Here is a 16,878-nt window from a genome sequence, read left to right as displayed (position 1 = left end):
TTAGTTTTTGTTCTGTAACATTTCAGGATGTAGAGATGCTCTGATGATGCTCTGGTACATTCAACAATGTTCTGATACAAATCTAGCATGAAGTGATGTTGGTAGAAATTCAAAGCTCTGAAGCTATCCGAGGGAAGCAGAAATCAGAAGCTGTGAATGTTCTAAAGATCCAGAAAACTCAAGTTCTGAAGCTGTCCTAAATGGAAGCAGAAATCAGAAGCTGTGAATGTTCTGAAGATCAAAGAAATTCAAGTTCTGAAGCTGTCCTAAATGGAAGCAGAAATCAGAAGCTGTGAATGTTCTGAAGATCAAAGAAATTCAAGTTCTGAAGCTGTCCTAGATGGAAGCAGGAATCAGAAGCTGTGAGTATTCTAGGGATCTAAAGAAATTCTAGTTCTGAAGCTGTCCAATGGAAGCAGAAGTCAGAAGCTATGAATTCTCTAAAGACAGAAGCTTATGTGATCGTCTCTACCGAAATAATCAGGGAAGTCTTTTATTAAAGTTCTTCGAGTATTTATTTCAGGGGGAGATTATTTATCTCAGGGGGAGATTGTTAATCTCAGGGGGAGACATATTTCATATGCTTATGCTATAGCTGTGTAATTTGTCTTTTGCCGTCTGCTCTTTGTGATCGCAAATTCATATCATTTATATATGTTTTTGTCATCATCTAAAAGGGGGAGATTGTTAGAACAAGATTTGTTCTGATCAATTATCTTAGTTTTGATGATAACAATAATATGAATTTTGCTTAAGATAATATGGTACTCTAATCCAATGCAATTTCCTTTTCAGGAAATATATAAAGAGTATGCATAATTCAGCGCTCAGAAGCTTTGTCTCAAAGGGTTCAGCATGCAACATCAGAACATGGTCTGGCAAGACATCAGAAGATGGTCGAAGCAGAATCAGAACATGGGTCTGTGGAAGCATCAGAAGAACATGAGATCAGAAGCACTGAAGTTCTGATGGTATCACGCACAGAAGCACTTCAAGGTCAGAAGATCAGAAGATGCTTTGCACCAAGCTGTTTGACTCTGATGATATTCAAACGTTGTATTCACAAACATCAGATCAGAAGGAAGTACAAGTGGCAAGCTACGCTGACTGACAAAAGGAACGTTAAAAGCTATTAAAGGCAACGTCAGTAGACACAGCGTGAACAAGGCTCGAGGTAGTTGACAAAAGCGTATAACATTAAATGCGATGCTGTACGGAACACGCAAAGCATTAAATGCACTCAACGGTCATCTTCCCCAACGCCTATAAATATGAAGTTCTGATGAGAAGCAAGGTTAACGATTCTGAACAAAAACAACTCATATTAACTTGCTGAAACTCTGTTCTACTCAAAGCTCAGAATCTTCATCTTCATCAAAGCTCACTACATTGCTGTTGTAATATATTAGTGAGATTAAGCTTAAACGTTAAGAGAAATATCACAGTTTGTGATTATAGCTTTTAAGAAGCAATTGTAATACTCTTAGAATTGATTACATTAAGTTGTAAGGAACTAGAGTGATCGTGTGGATCAGAATACTCTAGAAAGTCTTAGAGGTTATCTAAGCAGGTTGTAACTAGAGTGATCGTGTGGATCAGAATACTCTAGAAAGTCTTAGAGGGTATCTAAGCAGTTGTTCCTGGAGTGATCAGTGTGTGATCAGAAGACTCTGGAAGACTTAGTTGCTGACTAAGTGGAGAACCATTGTAATCCGTGCGATTAGTGGATTAAATCCTCAGTTGAGGTAAATCATCTCTGCGGGGGTGGACTGGAGTAGTTTAGTTAACAACGAACCAGGATAAAAATAACTGTGCAATTTATTTTTATCTGTCAAGTTTTTAAAGCTACACTTATTCAAACCCCCCCTTTCTAAGTGTTTTTCTATCCTTCAGAGTTACTCTTTGGTTTGTGTCTTTTAGAATTTGGGAACTTACGCCCGAATGGTTCCCTAAAGCAAGGGAGATCCAAGCACTCGAATGATTCCCTAAAGCAAGGGAGATTCAAGCTTCCATTCCCTTTTTAATGATTTTCACTTTTTTATTAGTGTTTTTTAAGTGTTTTCTTTGTATTTTTTAAAGGGATTTTATTTGAATATTTGTTAGATGTTTTAGTGTTGTGAAAGAAAAAGAATGAAAAGGTGGGGGACTAGCCTAATCTCTAAGCCTAATTGTTATTCTAATCTAACTCTAATGTTAACATACTAATGGTATCCTAAAAGAAGCATTAAAATGGTATTAACAAAATAGCCAAAAATATGGCCAAAAGCGAGCAACAATTATCACACAAAAATTATACGAAAATAACATGGAAATGATACAAAATGATAAAAGAATCAATTCAAAAATCGGCCTAAAATATACTACTATTTTTATGAGGTTTTTATATAGGAAAATCATCGACTAATGACTTAAAAGAACAGTAAAAATTAAATTCTAAAAATGACTCTAAAATCTATCAAGTTTTATTGATTTTATCACCTAAAAAATAGCATACGAAACTATATGAAAAAGAACCTAAATCTAACAAGGAGATATGTACACAGGGGGGTTTAAAGTTGAATATTGTGGTGCATGAGTAATTATGGGTGTTGGGCCCAATCAATAGCCCAACAGTTTTTTTGTTTCAGATTTTCTTATGCCAAAAAGATATTGGGCTTGAGAGATGTATTGCTGGAAATAGGGTGTGGACCAGCAGAGGTCTCTCACACCCCTTGGGCGCTCATGGGCCAGAGCTGAGCCCAAAGGATTATTGTTGTATCAGAAAGAGAGGTGCGTGGGCCATAGGGTGTACGGAATAGCAATTCGTGTGGTAAGGCCCAGCAACAATTGGTCCAAGCGCACATTATTTTCAGATTTTATGCCAATCAATCCCCATTAATCTTGATCAAATTCAATTAATCTCCATTAATATTCAGATTTTCTCTTAACCATGCAATCAATAATAAAAACAAGCAATTAATTGAAAGAGGATTAGGGTTCAAGAATATGTGACCATTCAAGTTCTTCACACTCTCCTTCTCTTGCGATCTCCGACGACGAAGTCGTCGTCGTCACCGCCACCAACGACCAAACCTCACACCGATTCCGCCCCAAATTAACCCTAAATCCTAACCCATCCTTAATCCCCTCCGATTCTACACGAAAGCTTCTCAAATCGAGCTCAAGCTGAAAAAGACCTAGAACGCAGAAACGTAGGTGAACCAAGACCACACCCAATCGTGGCTTGAAACGATAGGGTTTCGCATCAGGCATCAAGCGACATTAAGAAGAGTTTGGAGATTTACCTACCGGAGAACAGTCCGGCGCTTCTTCAAAGTTTGAGGACGAACGCGACGGAAAACTTCCAGTCAGGTCAGTCTTTCGCTCTGATTTCTTCTGCTATCTTTTCTCTTCTTCTTCCTCAATTCTTCTGTTTCTTGATTTTTTTCCATGAACCGTTGTGTTGTTGTTGTTGCGTTGAGAAAATGCCGAGGGAGATGATGGAACTTAGGCTTAGCACACCTTCATTCAGAGTTCAAAGGTGGAACTCTGATGAAGATTGGTGTTCGTGCTTTGGTGAGAGTGGAGAAGATGTGGTTGCTGTGAATGAGCATAGAGAAGATGAAGATGATTGGAGATGAATGGAAGAGATGAAGTGGAGGGTGGAGAGATGAAGATGGTGTGTGTGTATGAAGACTGAAAGTGGTGGATGGATGAAAATGGCATGAAGACTGAGGGAAAGAGAGAGTGATGAAGATGGATATGGAGAGAATTGAGGGAGAAGAGAGGATTCAGAGAGAGAAAGATGAAGGAGGTGGTTATGTTGGTGGTGAATGAGCGTGAGAGGCAGAAAATGGTGGAGAAGGTAGTTTATATAGAATGAGAGGGCTGAGAATTCTGTTATGGATCAGAGATGAGAGTGAAGATTGAGAGGTTAGTTACAACTCTGTTTTCTGTTAAGATTTCAGTTGAATTCTGTTATAGGTAGTTTTTCTGTTACGAATCTGTTTTGATGGTTATGAGAATTCTGCTTTGGTTTTGAAAGTTTTCTTGTTAACTGAATCGGTTATGTTAGTTAGGTGTTATGAATGCTGTTTAGGATTTTGGTCAGAAAACAATTAGAAAGGGTTATTGGTAGTTGGTTATATATGTGGGTTGAATTTAGTTAGCAAACCTAACTCAAACTGTTAGGTGAAGTTAAAGGAAGGTCAGGGGTAATTTGTCGTGGGCTGAGTTTCTATGGCAGCAACTTTGATTAATGGTATAGGATGTAGCTATGGTAAGCATGACTTGTGAATGAATGGCTAGTTTTATTTAGTGTGTGGTTTTGTATTTCTTTTTTGGTTTGAACTTGAACAGGGGTGTTGGCTGAATTATATTGAACAAAGGTTGAGTACTGGATGGCAATATACTCAATTGGAATTTGACTGCCGGATGCTATCATTTGTTTTATTTTTGTAAAACCAGTTTATGTTGTGATGCAGGGTTGAATAGCTGGATTTTTGGTTAATTGTGTGACTGTTTTGTGAACTGATTGTTGACATTTATGGATAATCAATGCTTGGTGTTTGCTGATTTTTTTGTGTGATACGCCACTGCAGGTTTGGAACAACACTTATGGAGAAATGACACCTCTCTTACAAAACTTGCTTGCTTGCTCATGAAGATTGGAAAAAGAATTTAAAAGATGGCGTCATGAAGTTTTGGCATAGTTTAGTTTTTTTTTTGGTTTGGGAATGCTTTGGAGAAGAATACGACTAGTTCAGGAATTAGGGCCCTTTTGTATAAGTTTGTATGGATTGTAATGAAGTGTAATGGATGATGGATTTTTGTAATGACAATTGAATTTGTAGTGGGACATAGCTTGTAACAGACTATCTTTCCCTTTTTTATGAATGGAATTGAGTGAACGAGATGAACATAATTGATGTAATGCGATCTTATTCGGATGATAGGTTGGTATGTATTTCTTCTCTTTTTCTTGTATGTGTAATCCCTTTTTGATGTAGTGATTTTTTGGATGTGGAGATTTGTATTGAACTTTTGTCTTTTGGTATGGGCACTAGCTTGGTAATATGTCTTGTGCTTGCATCTTGAATTCCAAACAAACACCATGAATCTTTCCACTTGCATATTTGAATAAGATGAAACTGATTTAATTCCAACTCCAAATTCATATAAGAGCTCTTGAATGAAATTCAAAGCATACGACTTGTGTCATGAGTAGCATCTAATATTGAGAAGAAAACCCAAACACGAGTCATCAAAACCCTTAAACGGTGACAATTTGCAAACACGAATAAGATACCTCTCAACCCCCAAATCCATAAGAATCCCGAGCATAAGTTCAAAGTTTTTGACTGAAGTTCGTCAGGATGAAGTCACTCCTCAAATGATGAACAAACCCAAGTGCTGATCAAAAGCCCCTGATGATCATAATAACAAACCTCTAAGGTTCATCTAATAATTCCCAGCATACGGAGTAGACTTGAAAAACCTCAGTTGAACAAATTTACATAGTGTAGAAACCTTAATCACTGTGAAACCCTAGATCTTTCCATGACCATTGATCCAATGCCCCAGGTGCCTTATTGATTAATGTTGCATGATGCGTTATATGACCTAATGGGAGGTATGTACATGAGATTATGAAATGAGAAGTCTAAGCCAGCTAAAATAAGTTAGGGGTAGGACAAATTTGGGGTATGACACATATAAGGAGTTATAATACAAGGAGTCTCTCGCATACGCATGTATTCGTATCCTCATGCATTCATACATCTTGCATCTTCACCCGCATCCTTACTTGTCGTACTAGCCGATTTCCCGAGAATCGCGAAAAAAAATCAAAAGGATCGTAGACTATGGAGAAAGGAGGATGAATTATCGAGAACAAACTTGGTATCCCAAGGAAAAAAAGGATGTCTTTCACCATGCCTTCCGCATGTCCATGCCTCGTCGCAACAGGATTATACAAGGGTTATCGTCGAGCAAGTATTAGTTCAACAAATAAGTTCCCTCATAGATACACTCAAGGGGTGTCTAGTTATAAAAGGGTTCATCTATGAACATAGCAAAACTTACAAGGACGCTCTACGATAACCTGGGGGCAAGGATCAGTCCAACTGGGGCAATATCCTGAACAAAGATGCATGACTACGATGGAGGGAATGCGACATATGCTAAATCCACACCAAGGGGCAAAAGGGTCACAGATTTTCTTTATCAATCTACAAACCCTGGAGATTGCAAATGGTGTGATTCTATCCTCTGGAAAAGCAAAAGAGTTTCAGTCTAAGGAAACTCATGAAGTTCCAAAACGACGAAAACCCAACGCTAACAAGTTATTCCCGACAATTTTGACGTGCCCAAGAAAATTCGAGGTTGCCCTTACTTCTACAAGACTAAGGAGCTAAGGAGTAAAATAAGGTCAAACGGATCTACAGAGGAGATTGACCCTAGGATTAATAGGTCTTTTCATACTCAGGATTTCAACCCCTACGATCGCTAAAAGTTACTCAGGATAAAAGTTGTACCTTCGGATTAGCAATTCTAAATAATGGGATGACCATGCAGGTTTTGGAGTCAATTCATTCGCTCGCTACTACGAATTTTCACACGCACACTTATATTCTATTTTTAATTTCAAATTTAGGATTATTAACAAACTTAAGGGAGAATGACGAATACAAATAACTAAATCTCGCTAAACGAATGCTTTCAAGGTAAGACCGAGTCGACGATGTACAGGCATTATTTCAATTCCAAAACAGTGGAGATATAAGGATGTTAATCCCTCGTTACCCCCTCGAGCCAGGAGTTGGAGTTTGTTTCCACTTTTCAAAAAAAAAAACCTTGATTTCAACCAGGGGCAGGGTAGATTTCAATTAATTCAATGGTGTATTTTGGGTTGTCAAAGAGAATCAGTCAATCCAAGCAAGGATTCAAGCAAAGGTTCAAGCATAAGGTTCAAGCATATCTTATTCCTCGCGTTCATCCAAGATTGAGGAAGCAATGGAGATAACATTCACAACAATCTTCTTCCTCAACAAATCATTCAAGATCGAGGAAGCATCAAAGTCGAAGCTTACAAATCAAAATCAACACAGCAGTTACAACATTCAATATCCAAGGATCAATATTTCCAAAGGAGCCACCAAAACAAAAAAGGAGGAAAGCGTCCGCTAAGTCAAAATGGAAAATTTCATGAAAGAAAACAAAAACGACTTAGGCAAAAATTAGGGCATCCCAATGAATCAAATTCAAGGGAATTGGTTCATGCAAAAATAAGGGATAAAAACAAAACAAAGGCGAAATAACAAGGATAATCTTGTGACTGCTAAATCATCGAAGCTTCTCATCTATGCTTGGATCTCTACAACATTTCTCATCAGTGCTTGGATCTCCACTAAGGCTTCTGCTTAACATCAAAACTGAAACGATTCTCTTATAAACAAAGCACATCCATTGGATTAGGCGAATTTTTAGGATTTGGAGAACATCAAGGAGAAAGGGGTGGGCTAAATAAAATTTTGAGCCTTATATCCATTGTTTCTTAAAACATGAACCAGGCCAAGTTACAACAGTTAAAAGTCCTAATTGAGGCAAGGTTAACCACGAAAGCATATTAAAGCAGGATTTTGTTATACTGACTCCTAGATTTGTTAAAACTATTCCTAATCACTACGCTTATTCAAGCATTCACATCTAATCACCCAGTCCTAATTCATAACGGACTTCGATTTCAAAACTTGCACACGCATCGCATTGGAGTTACTTCTCAAAGGGTACAGCACCATCTACAAATATACGCTTAGCATCAAGGAGATCTCGAAAGGGGTTAATAAAGGGCGATCACTTCTAATAAACACCTTTGCATGGGGGGAACCACATCTAGGGGGTTCTCCTAAACAGGGGCAAAATTTCAAGGATTACAGGGGCATACGATCAAAGATCCTATTTACTAGGGGCATTCTTCCTAAGGTCCAATTGACTTGGGGCACATCTCGAAGCAATAACAAACAGGGGCATGTCCAACATGGGAAGAATTCAAAAGGATAAAACACTACGGATAGCCCTCCATATCCTGGAAATCAAGGGCATACCCTTCAATCTAAACGCTAGAGTACATTGGCACGGCAAGGTTATTTCTCGAAGTACTTCCTTCATGATTATGCAATCAGGGGCATCCTTTACCACTAAACATTGGGGCATCGGATATCAAATCCGTAAGGTAAACAATTCGAAGGTTAAAGGCATGGAGAATTTCAAAGGATAAAGGTGTGGAGAATTTCAAGAGGTTAAAGAGGCGAATTGCAAAAGGTTAAAGACATGGAGAAATTTGAAAATCAAAAAACGTGGAGTATTTCAAAAAGCCAAACCGGGGCAAGACGCACAACAAAAGGAAAAGGCATTCTCACACTTTACAACATCGAACAAATCTTCCTCCTAACTACGATCTCCAAAATTCAAAAAAAAAAACAAGGATTGGGAAATCGCGCTAGCATCCAACAAACCTACAACTCCAGCGAGCTATATACGCTTGGTTATCAATAACCTATCATTGGAGCATCATGCAAATACATATAAGTCATACATTACATACATTGGTTGATACATTACACCGTACCTTTTTAGGTAGTCTTCTTTAAAACAAATCTCACGGTCCTTTTTGGGAGCCTCCTCAAGCGAGCTTATTCAAGACGAATTGTCATCCTTTCTAGGAACCTCTTCAGGTAGTCTTCTTTAAGACATTATTTTTCTAAGAACCTTTCTATGTAGTCTTCTTTAAGACAATCATCGTCATTCCCAAGAACCTTTTTAGGTAGTCTTCTGTAAGACATTCTTTTTCTAAGAACCTTTTTAGGTAGTCCTTTCAGACATCTTTCAGCCTTTCCAGGCAGTCTTCTTTAAGACATCCCTTATCCTTTGCTAAAAAAAAAACCTTTTCAGGTAGTCTTCTTTAACACAAATTTTATCCTTTCTAGGAACCTCTTCATGTAGTCTTCTTTAAGACAAATTTTCATATCCATTCCAAAAACTTTTTCAGGTAGTCTTACAGAAGACATTACTTCGTTCCACTCGTTACATCAGCCAACATATATATGAGCATAAGCATTATCCACATACATAAACATTACCAAGCCGGCATAAGCATAGCCATGGTGTAGGTGCAAATACGGTTTAAGCAAGTTCAATAAGGAGATAAAATCTTAGGACTGACATCAACATCAGCATACATACATACGCATTAGCATATGCATATCATCTAGTGCATTCACATACTACAAAAGCCCTGTTTCCAACCCTCGTGTTGTGATAGGTGTGTTTTCCGACCCTCGTGTTGTGATTGATCTGTTTTCCGACCCACGTGTCGTGAGTGTCCAACCCTCGTGTTGTGATTGAGGTGTTATCCAACCCTCGAGTCGTGAATGCCCGACCCTCGAGTCGTGAGTTTCTAAACATATCGTTTCCTTTCCGACCCTCGAGTCGTGGATATTTGACATGCTATTTTCTCCGACCCTCGAGTCGTGGATATTTGACATTCTATTTTCTCCGACCCTCGAGTCGTGAGTCTCCAAACAGGTGAATCTTTTTCATACAGGTATGCTTGTCAAAACCATGGCAGGCAATTCCTTTGATATAGGTAAGTTTGCTAGAACTATAGCAAATGATCTCTTCTTATGCAGGTACGCTTGTCAGAACCACGACAGGTAATTCCTGTGGTGCAGGTGAACTTGTCCGAACAAGGGCAAGTGACTCCTAATGGTGTAGGTGAAATTTGTCCGAACCAGGGCAAATGATCCAAATGGTGTAGGTGAAATTTGTCCGAACCAGGGCAAATGATCCAAATGGTGTAGGTGAAATTTGTCCGAACCAGGGCAAATGATCCAAATGGTGTAGGTGAAATTTGTCCGAACCAGGGCAAATGATCCAAATGGTGTAGGTGAAATTTGTCCGAACCAGGGCAAATGATCCAAATGGTGTAGGTGAAATTTGTCCGAACCAGGGCAAATGATCCAAATGGTGTAGGTGAAATTTGTCCGAGCCATGGCAAATGATCCAAATGGTGTAGGTGAAATTTGTCCGAGCCAGGGCAAATGATCCAAATGGTGTAGGTGAAATTTGTCCGAGCCAGAGCAAATGATCCAAATGGTGCAGGTGAAATTTATCCGAGCCAGGGCAAATGATCCAAATGGTGCAGGTGAAATTTATCCGAGCCAGGGAAAATGATCCAAATGGTGCAGGTGAAATTTGTCCGAGCCAGGGCAAATGATTCAAATGGTGCAGGTGAAATTTGTCCGAGCCAGGGCAAATGATCCAAATGGTGTAGGTGAAATTTGTCCGAACCAGGGCAAATGATCCAAATGGTGTAGGTGAAATTTGTCCGAGCCAGGGTAAATGATCCAAATGGTGCAGGTGAAATTTGTCCGAACAAGGGCAGATGATCCAAATGGTGCAGGTGAGCTTGTCAGAACTATGACAAGTAATCCTATTGGTGCAGGAGAACTTGTTAGAGCTATAGTAAGTGATCCTTTTGGGTTCACAAAACTACGGAAACTTACTAGAACTATAGTAAGTGGGGTTCACAAACTACGAAAGCTTGCTAGCGCTATAGCAAGTTAACTATCTTCTACAATAAACTGCGAGTCGTCGCTATTGATAGTTACGCTTACCCATCACGTTAGTCCCTCGGCAGTGATCAAAGGGTTTACGAAGGGTTCTTCAATGGGGTTTATCACGTTAGTCCCTCGGCAGTGATCTTCCTCAAGACTACAAAGGGTTTCACAAAGGGGTTTTACAAAGGTTTCTTCAATGGGGTTTATTACGTTAGTCCCTCGGCAGTGATCTACTTCGAAAAAACAAAGGGGTTTTACAAAGGGTTTTACAACAAGATTTTCAAAGGGTTCCTCAATGGGGTTTATCACGTTAGTCCCTCGGCAGTGATCTACTTCCAAAATACAAAGGGTTTTGCAAAGGGTTCCTCAAATTGGGTTTATCACGTTAGTCCCTCGGTAGTGATTTTATCCAAAACATCATCAATAACAAACAAAGGTTTTTATTTCTCCTTCTCAAAGTTACTAACATACTTCAACTAACATAACTAACAATCATGCATCATTCAACTAGCATACCTTAATCATACATAATGCATATACATACACTGCTCTCATTTATGTTGGGAAGCTCACTGCATCATACATTACATGCATCATAACATTGCATAAAATTCAGGTTGCCTTCTTAGGCCGTACTACAATCAAAGCAAGTGGTTCCTTTCGAAAGCATCTGCTTCACATTCTAAAAAAAAGAGAGGGGTATTTACCTTGGGTGGCATGCGTAAGCCCATCTCCCACAGAACTTCTTCCCAACAAATGCAAATTTCAGGGCATTCTCAGTGTTCAATCATCTTCTACCTTTTGATCATGATAGGCAGACGTGCCTATCTGACTCTTCAGGTTTAAGAAGATTGAACAGGGGCAGTTGTCATACCCCAAAATTTGCCCGATCAATTCACATCTTTTAATTCATCAAGGGTCAAAATTAAGAGTCATGGGGTTTGACATTCACATTGTCAAACTCACCCCCTTATAAAATACCTTGAGTTAAAATGGGGTGAAATTAACAGGTATCTTGGGTCCGAACATTTGGCCCATCTGTCTCAGGCTAGGATCATGTTTGGGGATATTCTAATGGGTTTTTATTTTCGAAAAATATATATTTGATTGGTAAGTTATTGATTTAGTTCTATTAGTATTTAATTTTGTTAAATGTTTATTATTAATATCATTACTAATATTAGGATTATCATTTGAGTTTTTTATTATGATCAGATTATTATTATAGTTTTTTATTTATAAGTATTAGTAATCATTAGGATTAGGATTTTTATACATTATTAGAATTATTAGTATTATTATTATTAAGATTATTTTTAATTATTAAGTTAGTTGTGCAATAGGCCCATTAGGTGTAGAAATACACTAAATTGACTAATATAAATACAAATATTTTCTAACAAATAAGGGGGGGGCATTCTCTCTAATCCTAATACCACGTACAGACAAATGTTTCAGTAACTGAGAAAGTACAAGATTGGCTGCAGAAAACTTTATTAAAACACAAAAAAGTCGTGAACGAAGAGAAGCAGCGGAAGGATTTATGGACCAATTCAGGGCAAACCAAACATCTGAATCAATCTCCTGGAGTTCTCTGAGTGTAACCAAATCACAGGCGTCGATCTGAACGCGCTTATACGTGCCCGGACGTTCACGTTCGATGCTAAAAAAATGTCGATTCGAGTTCCATCATATATGCATCATAAATCGAATTTGAATACATGTTTGTGTTTCTAATCTTGTTCAGAATCTCCCCGTGTTGTTTAATTGAAGTTTTATTGCAGGTTTCGTGAATCACCATTGCTAGGGTTCTTGAGCTCTGATTTGGGGATTGTTAATTAGGGACGAAATTAGACAAGATTAAGGACATTATTGGACTCGGGAGGTTATTCACGGTTGATTGGGGTTATTATCAGTTATTAATTGATGATGAATCGCAGGTTACTTAGGAGGAAGGCTGAGGCCGGTTGAGAGTTTCTGCGCTTCAGGAAAAAAAAGTGGAGGAGACGAAGCTACAGTATCGACGCGCAGGTTTTAAATTTATGAAGCAGTTTTGTTTAATATATCATGTTATCGATGCATCTTTTAAACAGACGGATTGCTTGGTTGGAATGGTAAGTGGGGTGTTTTGAGGTAAGGGGCGTGGGTTCGATCCCCACCCCCAACATTATTTTTAATGAAAACGCAGGTTACTTAATCTAGTGCCATGCGTCCTCATTGGCTTATGACGCACCTTCCGCTCTCACCACTGGATGAGCAGTTCATCAGATCTAACGTCAGCAAGGAAGAGGTTCATCATGCACCCTCAAAACCTCAACATACATGATTACTACCAGGTTTTCTTCATATATTTATTTTATTATTTATTTTATTTAATTAGGTTAATTGTTTAGAATTAATAGTTAATTTAATTTAATCAATTCTTTTTAGGGTTTGGTGAAAATTAGGATTAGAATAGTAAACTGGGATTAGGTTTAGGATTATCACCCGATTATTCGATTATTTCGGTTAATTTATTTAATTAATTTTAACTATGATAAATCATAAAAAACCCTAGGAATGTGTAACCAATACATTAGGGTTTGCCCAATCCCACTGGCCACTTGGCCAAAGTTTTAGGATTTAATTTGTTATTCGTTCCGACTAAATCTACTAGTCGCAATGATTAATAATCGATTAATTTAATTAATCAAATCCAACAATAAAAGACATTTTATTTTGCTAAATGGTTCTAACCAAATCTATTGGTTACAATGATTAGCATACTTAACTCGTTATCGTGTAGTAATCAAACCTATTGGTTATGAGGGATAACGATAAATAATTTCAATTACAATATTAAAATATACTCCATTTGCTGTCCGTGACGATCGAATCTATCGATCAGAGCAACCAGCAATACATTATTTAATCCGTTAACGATAATGATCAAACCTATTGATCATCGCAACTAACGGTGACATATTAAACCAGGGTTGTACGCCAAACATTTAAAACACATTAAACCACGAAACTACGGATTTTCATCTCTTCAATACTGCGATTTTCAAATCTACGATAAGGTAATTCAAAATACCTTCGAACTTCGCATTTCAAAAACTCCGACAAGGTAACAAAAATACCTTCAAACCATATCAAATCAAACTCAAAGGCGTACAACCCTGTGCCCGAACTACGTTGACTCTTATTCTCCATAAGGAGATACGTAGGCACTTGGTAACAAGGCGAGTCCCCCTCCTCAAAACTCTAATCATGTTCATAATATTTGTTTGTCAACCTTATTACTTTCTGTCATCTTTCTTTATAACCTTGCCATAAACCTTTACTTTACAATGCAACCTTTAGGAAAGGGTTGAGGGTGCCTAACACCTTCCCTCGACCTGATTATAATAACTTACCCTGAATCTTTAAACTGCATAGGGTTTCCTATTCGCCCTTCAGAATAGGTGGCGACTCTAAACCTTTAATTTTTAGGGCAGGTTGCTACACAAAGATTGCCATCATAGGCGAATGTCTGAAAGGAATTTGTCTATAGGCAAATGTACCATAAGGTCATGTAAATGTGGTCTTCTCTTGGTCATCGGGGTGGATAAAAATTTGGAAAAATCCAGAGTACCCATCTAGATAGCAGAAATGGGACTGTTTGGCCAAGCGCTCGAGCATTTAATCTATGAAAGGTAAAGGTAAATGATATTTGCGAGTGGCTTTGTTTAACTTCCTATAGTCAATGCATATTCTCCATCCAATTTGAGAACGTTTTGCTACAGATTCGCCTTTTGCGTTAGTGATTACGGTGACTCCTCCTTTCTTTGGTACGACATGAACAAGGCTAACCCATTTACTATCGGATATAGGATATATGATTCCTGCTTCTAACAGCTTTTCAATTTCCTTTTTAACAACATCGCTCATGATGGGATTAATTCGTCTTTGATGCTCCCTAGAGGTTTTGCAATCTTCCTCGAGCATAATGCGATGCATACAGATAGAAGGACTTATTCCTCACAGATATGAGATGTTATAGCCTAGAGCAGTTAGATATTTTCTTAGGACAATTAGTAACTTTTCGGTTTCAGTTCGTCCTAAATCAATGTTTACTATGACAGGTTTTTTAAGTTCTTCGTCTAGGAATTCGTACCTTAGATCACTCGGTAATGTTTTAAGTTCTACAACAGGTTTCTTAGGACCAGGTATAGGATCAGGAGTCAATGCAAGGCATTCACTTAGGTGGTTGTCTTGGTATTCCCCACGCTAATTATCATCTTCGAAAATAGGCAATATCAGAATTCTTAGGATTTAAGTATCCTTCAGTGGTTCTGACTTTATTTCCTTCACACATTTATCGATGATGTCAATAAAACAACATGTGTCTACTATAGCATGGCTTTAAGGAATTGAGAGAGGATGAATTCAATTTTAATCTTCTCCGACATTGAAAGTCAGTTTTCATCGTTTCAAATCGATGATAGCACCAGCAGTGGCTAAGAAAGGTATCCCTAGTATGATTGGAATGTTAGAATCTTCTTGGATGTCCATTATGATGAAATCTGTGGGAATATAGAATTGACCTATTTTAACGGGAATGTTTTCTAGCATACCTACAGGGTACTTCACAGAGCGATCAGCTAATTGTAAAGACATTCTAGTTGGTCTTAGTTCGCCTAATTGAAGTTTTTCACAGATTAAAAGGGGCATTAAACTCACACTAGCTCCTAAATCTCAGAGTGCTTTGTCTATGACAAATTTTCCTATTACACAAGGTATGGAGAAACTACCAGGGTCTTTCAGCTTATGTGGCATATTTTTTTGGATAATAGCGCTACGTTCTGCGGTGAGCATCACTGTTTCATTGTCCTTAAGTTTCTTTTTGTTAGACAGTATCTCTTTAAGAAATTTGGCATAAGATGGCATTTGTGTTATGGCTTCGGTGAATGGTATTGTTATGTTTAATTGCTTCAGAAGTTCCATAAATTTCTTAAATTGTCCTTCAGTTTTAGACTTAGCTAATATTTGAGGAAATGGAATAGGTGGCTTATATGGTGGTAGAGGTACGTATGGTTTTGTCTTTTCAGCAGCATCTCTAGCTATAGTTTCTGGCTCAGTAGGTTTATCTAATTCATCATTACTTTTTGCCTTTTTGGTTTCATTTTCCTTTTGTTGGGACATCGGTTTAGTTAGGAGTCTTGGATCTACTGGTCCATCTAATTCAGTCCCACTTCGTAATGTAATGGCATTAGCATGACCTTTCGGGTTACGTTATGGTTGACCAGGAAATACTCCAGTTGGAGCAGCAGTTGTTGCTTGTTGTTTGGCTACTTGGGAAATTTGGGTTTCTAGCATTTTGTTATGTGTAGCCAATGCATCTACTTTGGTTGCTAATTGTTTCACTAATTTAGAGGTGTGTACATTTTGGTTCATGAACTCCTTATTTTGTTGTGTTTCAGTAGCAACAAAGTTCTCCATCATTATCTCTAGGTTGGACTTACGAGGTGCTTCAGGAGCGGCTTGAGGTGCAGCTTGGTTATAGACGCACACAATCCGCACAATAGGATTGATGCCACCATTGGACCGGAGTCCTACAAATCACCACTAGGCCAAAGTCCTAACATATGACATGAATACATGATATACATAATGCAAAACAATACAACCCCGTCTGGTCAAAGTGCATCATCATTCACGTACTCGTCACAACATCATGTTTACAAACAACATTTTTCACATCAAATCATTATTATATGGGTTAATAGCCATTTACCCCCTGTCGTATAACGCATTGTTATTCTTATAGGAGAAATTTGGATGATTCTTCCATCATGGGTTATAGGTGTTAGAATACGAGTTTCCTTGAGCGTAGTTCATTTTGTCAGGAGGAATTCCAGTTAGCAATTGGAATTCGGAAACGATATGTCTAGGTACTCCACATATCTCGCAGTTTGGAGCTACGGCAACCACGGTGGCTGCGGGAGTCATAGATAAACTTTCAATCTTTTGAGTCAGGGCGTCTACTTTAGCGTTGACGCGGTCTATGCCACTGACTTCGTACATTCCTCCTTTAGCTTGAGGTTTCTCCACAGATGCTCGTTCTCCTCCCAGTGATAATGATTCTGCGTCATGTTTTCATTGAGTTGATAAGCTTCATTATAAGGTTTGTCCATTAATGCACCACCAGCGGCGGCGTCTGGAGATAATTTGGTGTTATAGAGGAGACCACCATAGAAGGTGTGGATGATCAGCCATGGTTCAAGTCCATGATGCAGGCAAAGTCTCAGCATATCCT

At 38.3% G+C, this 16,878-nt stretch overlaps 1 protein-coding gene across 1 annotated transcript; it reads right to left on the bottom strand.

Annotated features, from left to right (window-relative positions):
* Positions 1–15,044: 15,044 nt before the first annotated feature.
* LOC131635455 (uncharacterized) lies at positions 15,045–15,764 on the bottom strand. Its single transcript, XM_058906071.1, has 2 exons — positions 15,374–15,764; positions 15,045–15,259 (listed from the first exon to the last, which is right to left on the bottom strand). The coding sequence occupies exons 1-2, from the start codon at positions 15,762–15,764 to the stop codon at positions 15,045–15,047; spliced, it is 606 nt and encodes a 201-aa protein (XP_058762054.1).
* Positions 15,765–16,878: the final 1,114 nt, after the last annotated feature.

Source organism: Vicia villosa, unplaced genomic scaffold, assembly GCF_029867415.1.
Source record: "Vicia villosa cultivar HV-30 ecotype Madison, WI unplaced genomic scaffold, Vvil1.0 ctg.001489F_1_1, whole genome shotgun sequence".
In the NCBI taxonomy this organism is placed as follows: Eukaryota; Viridiplantae; Streptophyta; class Magnoliopsida; order Fabales; family Fabaceae; genus Vicia; species Vicia villosa.
The sequence above is the reverse complement of the archived record's forward strand: the minus strand, read 5'-3'. Positions and strand labels throughout refer to the sequence as shown.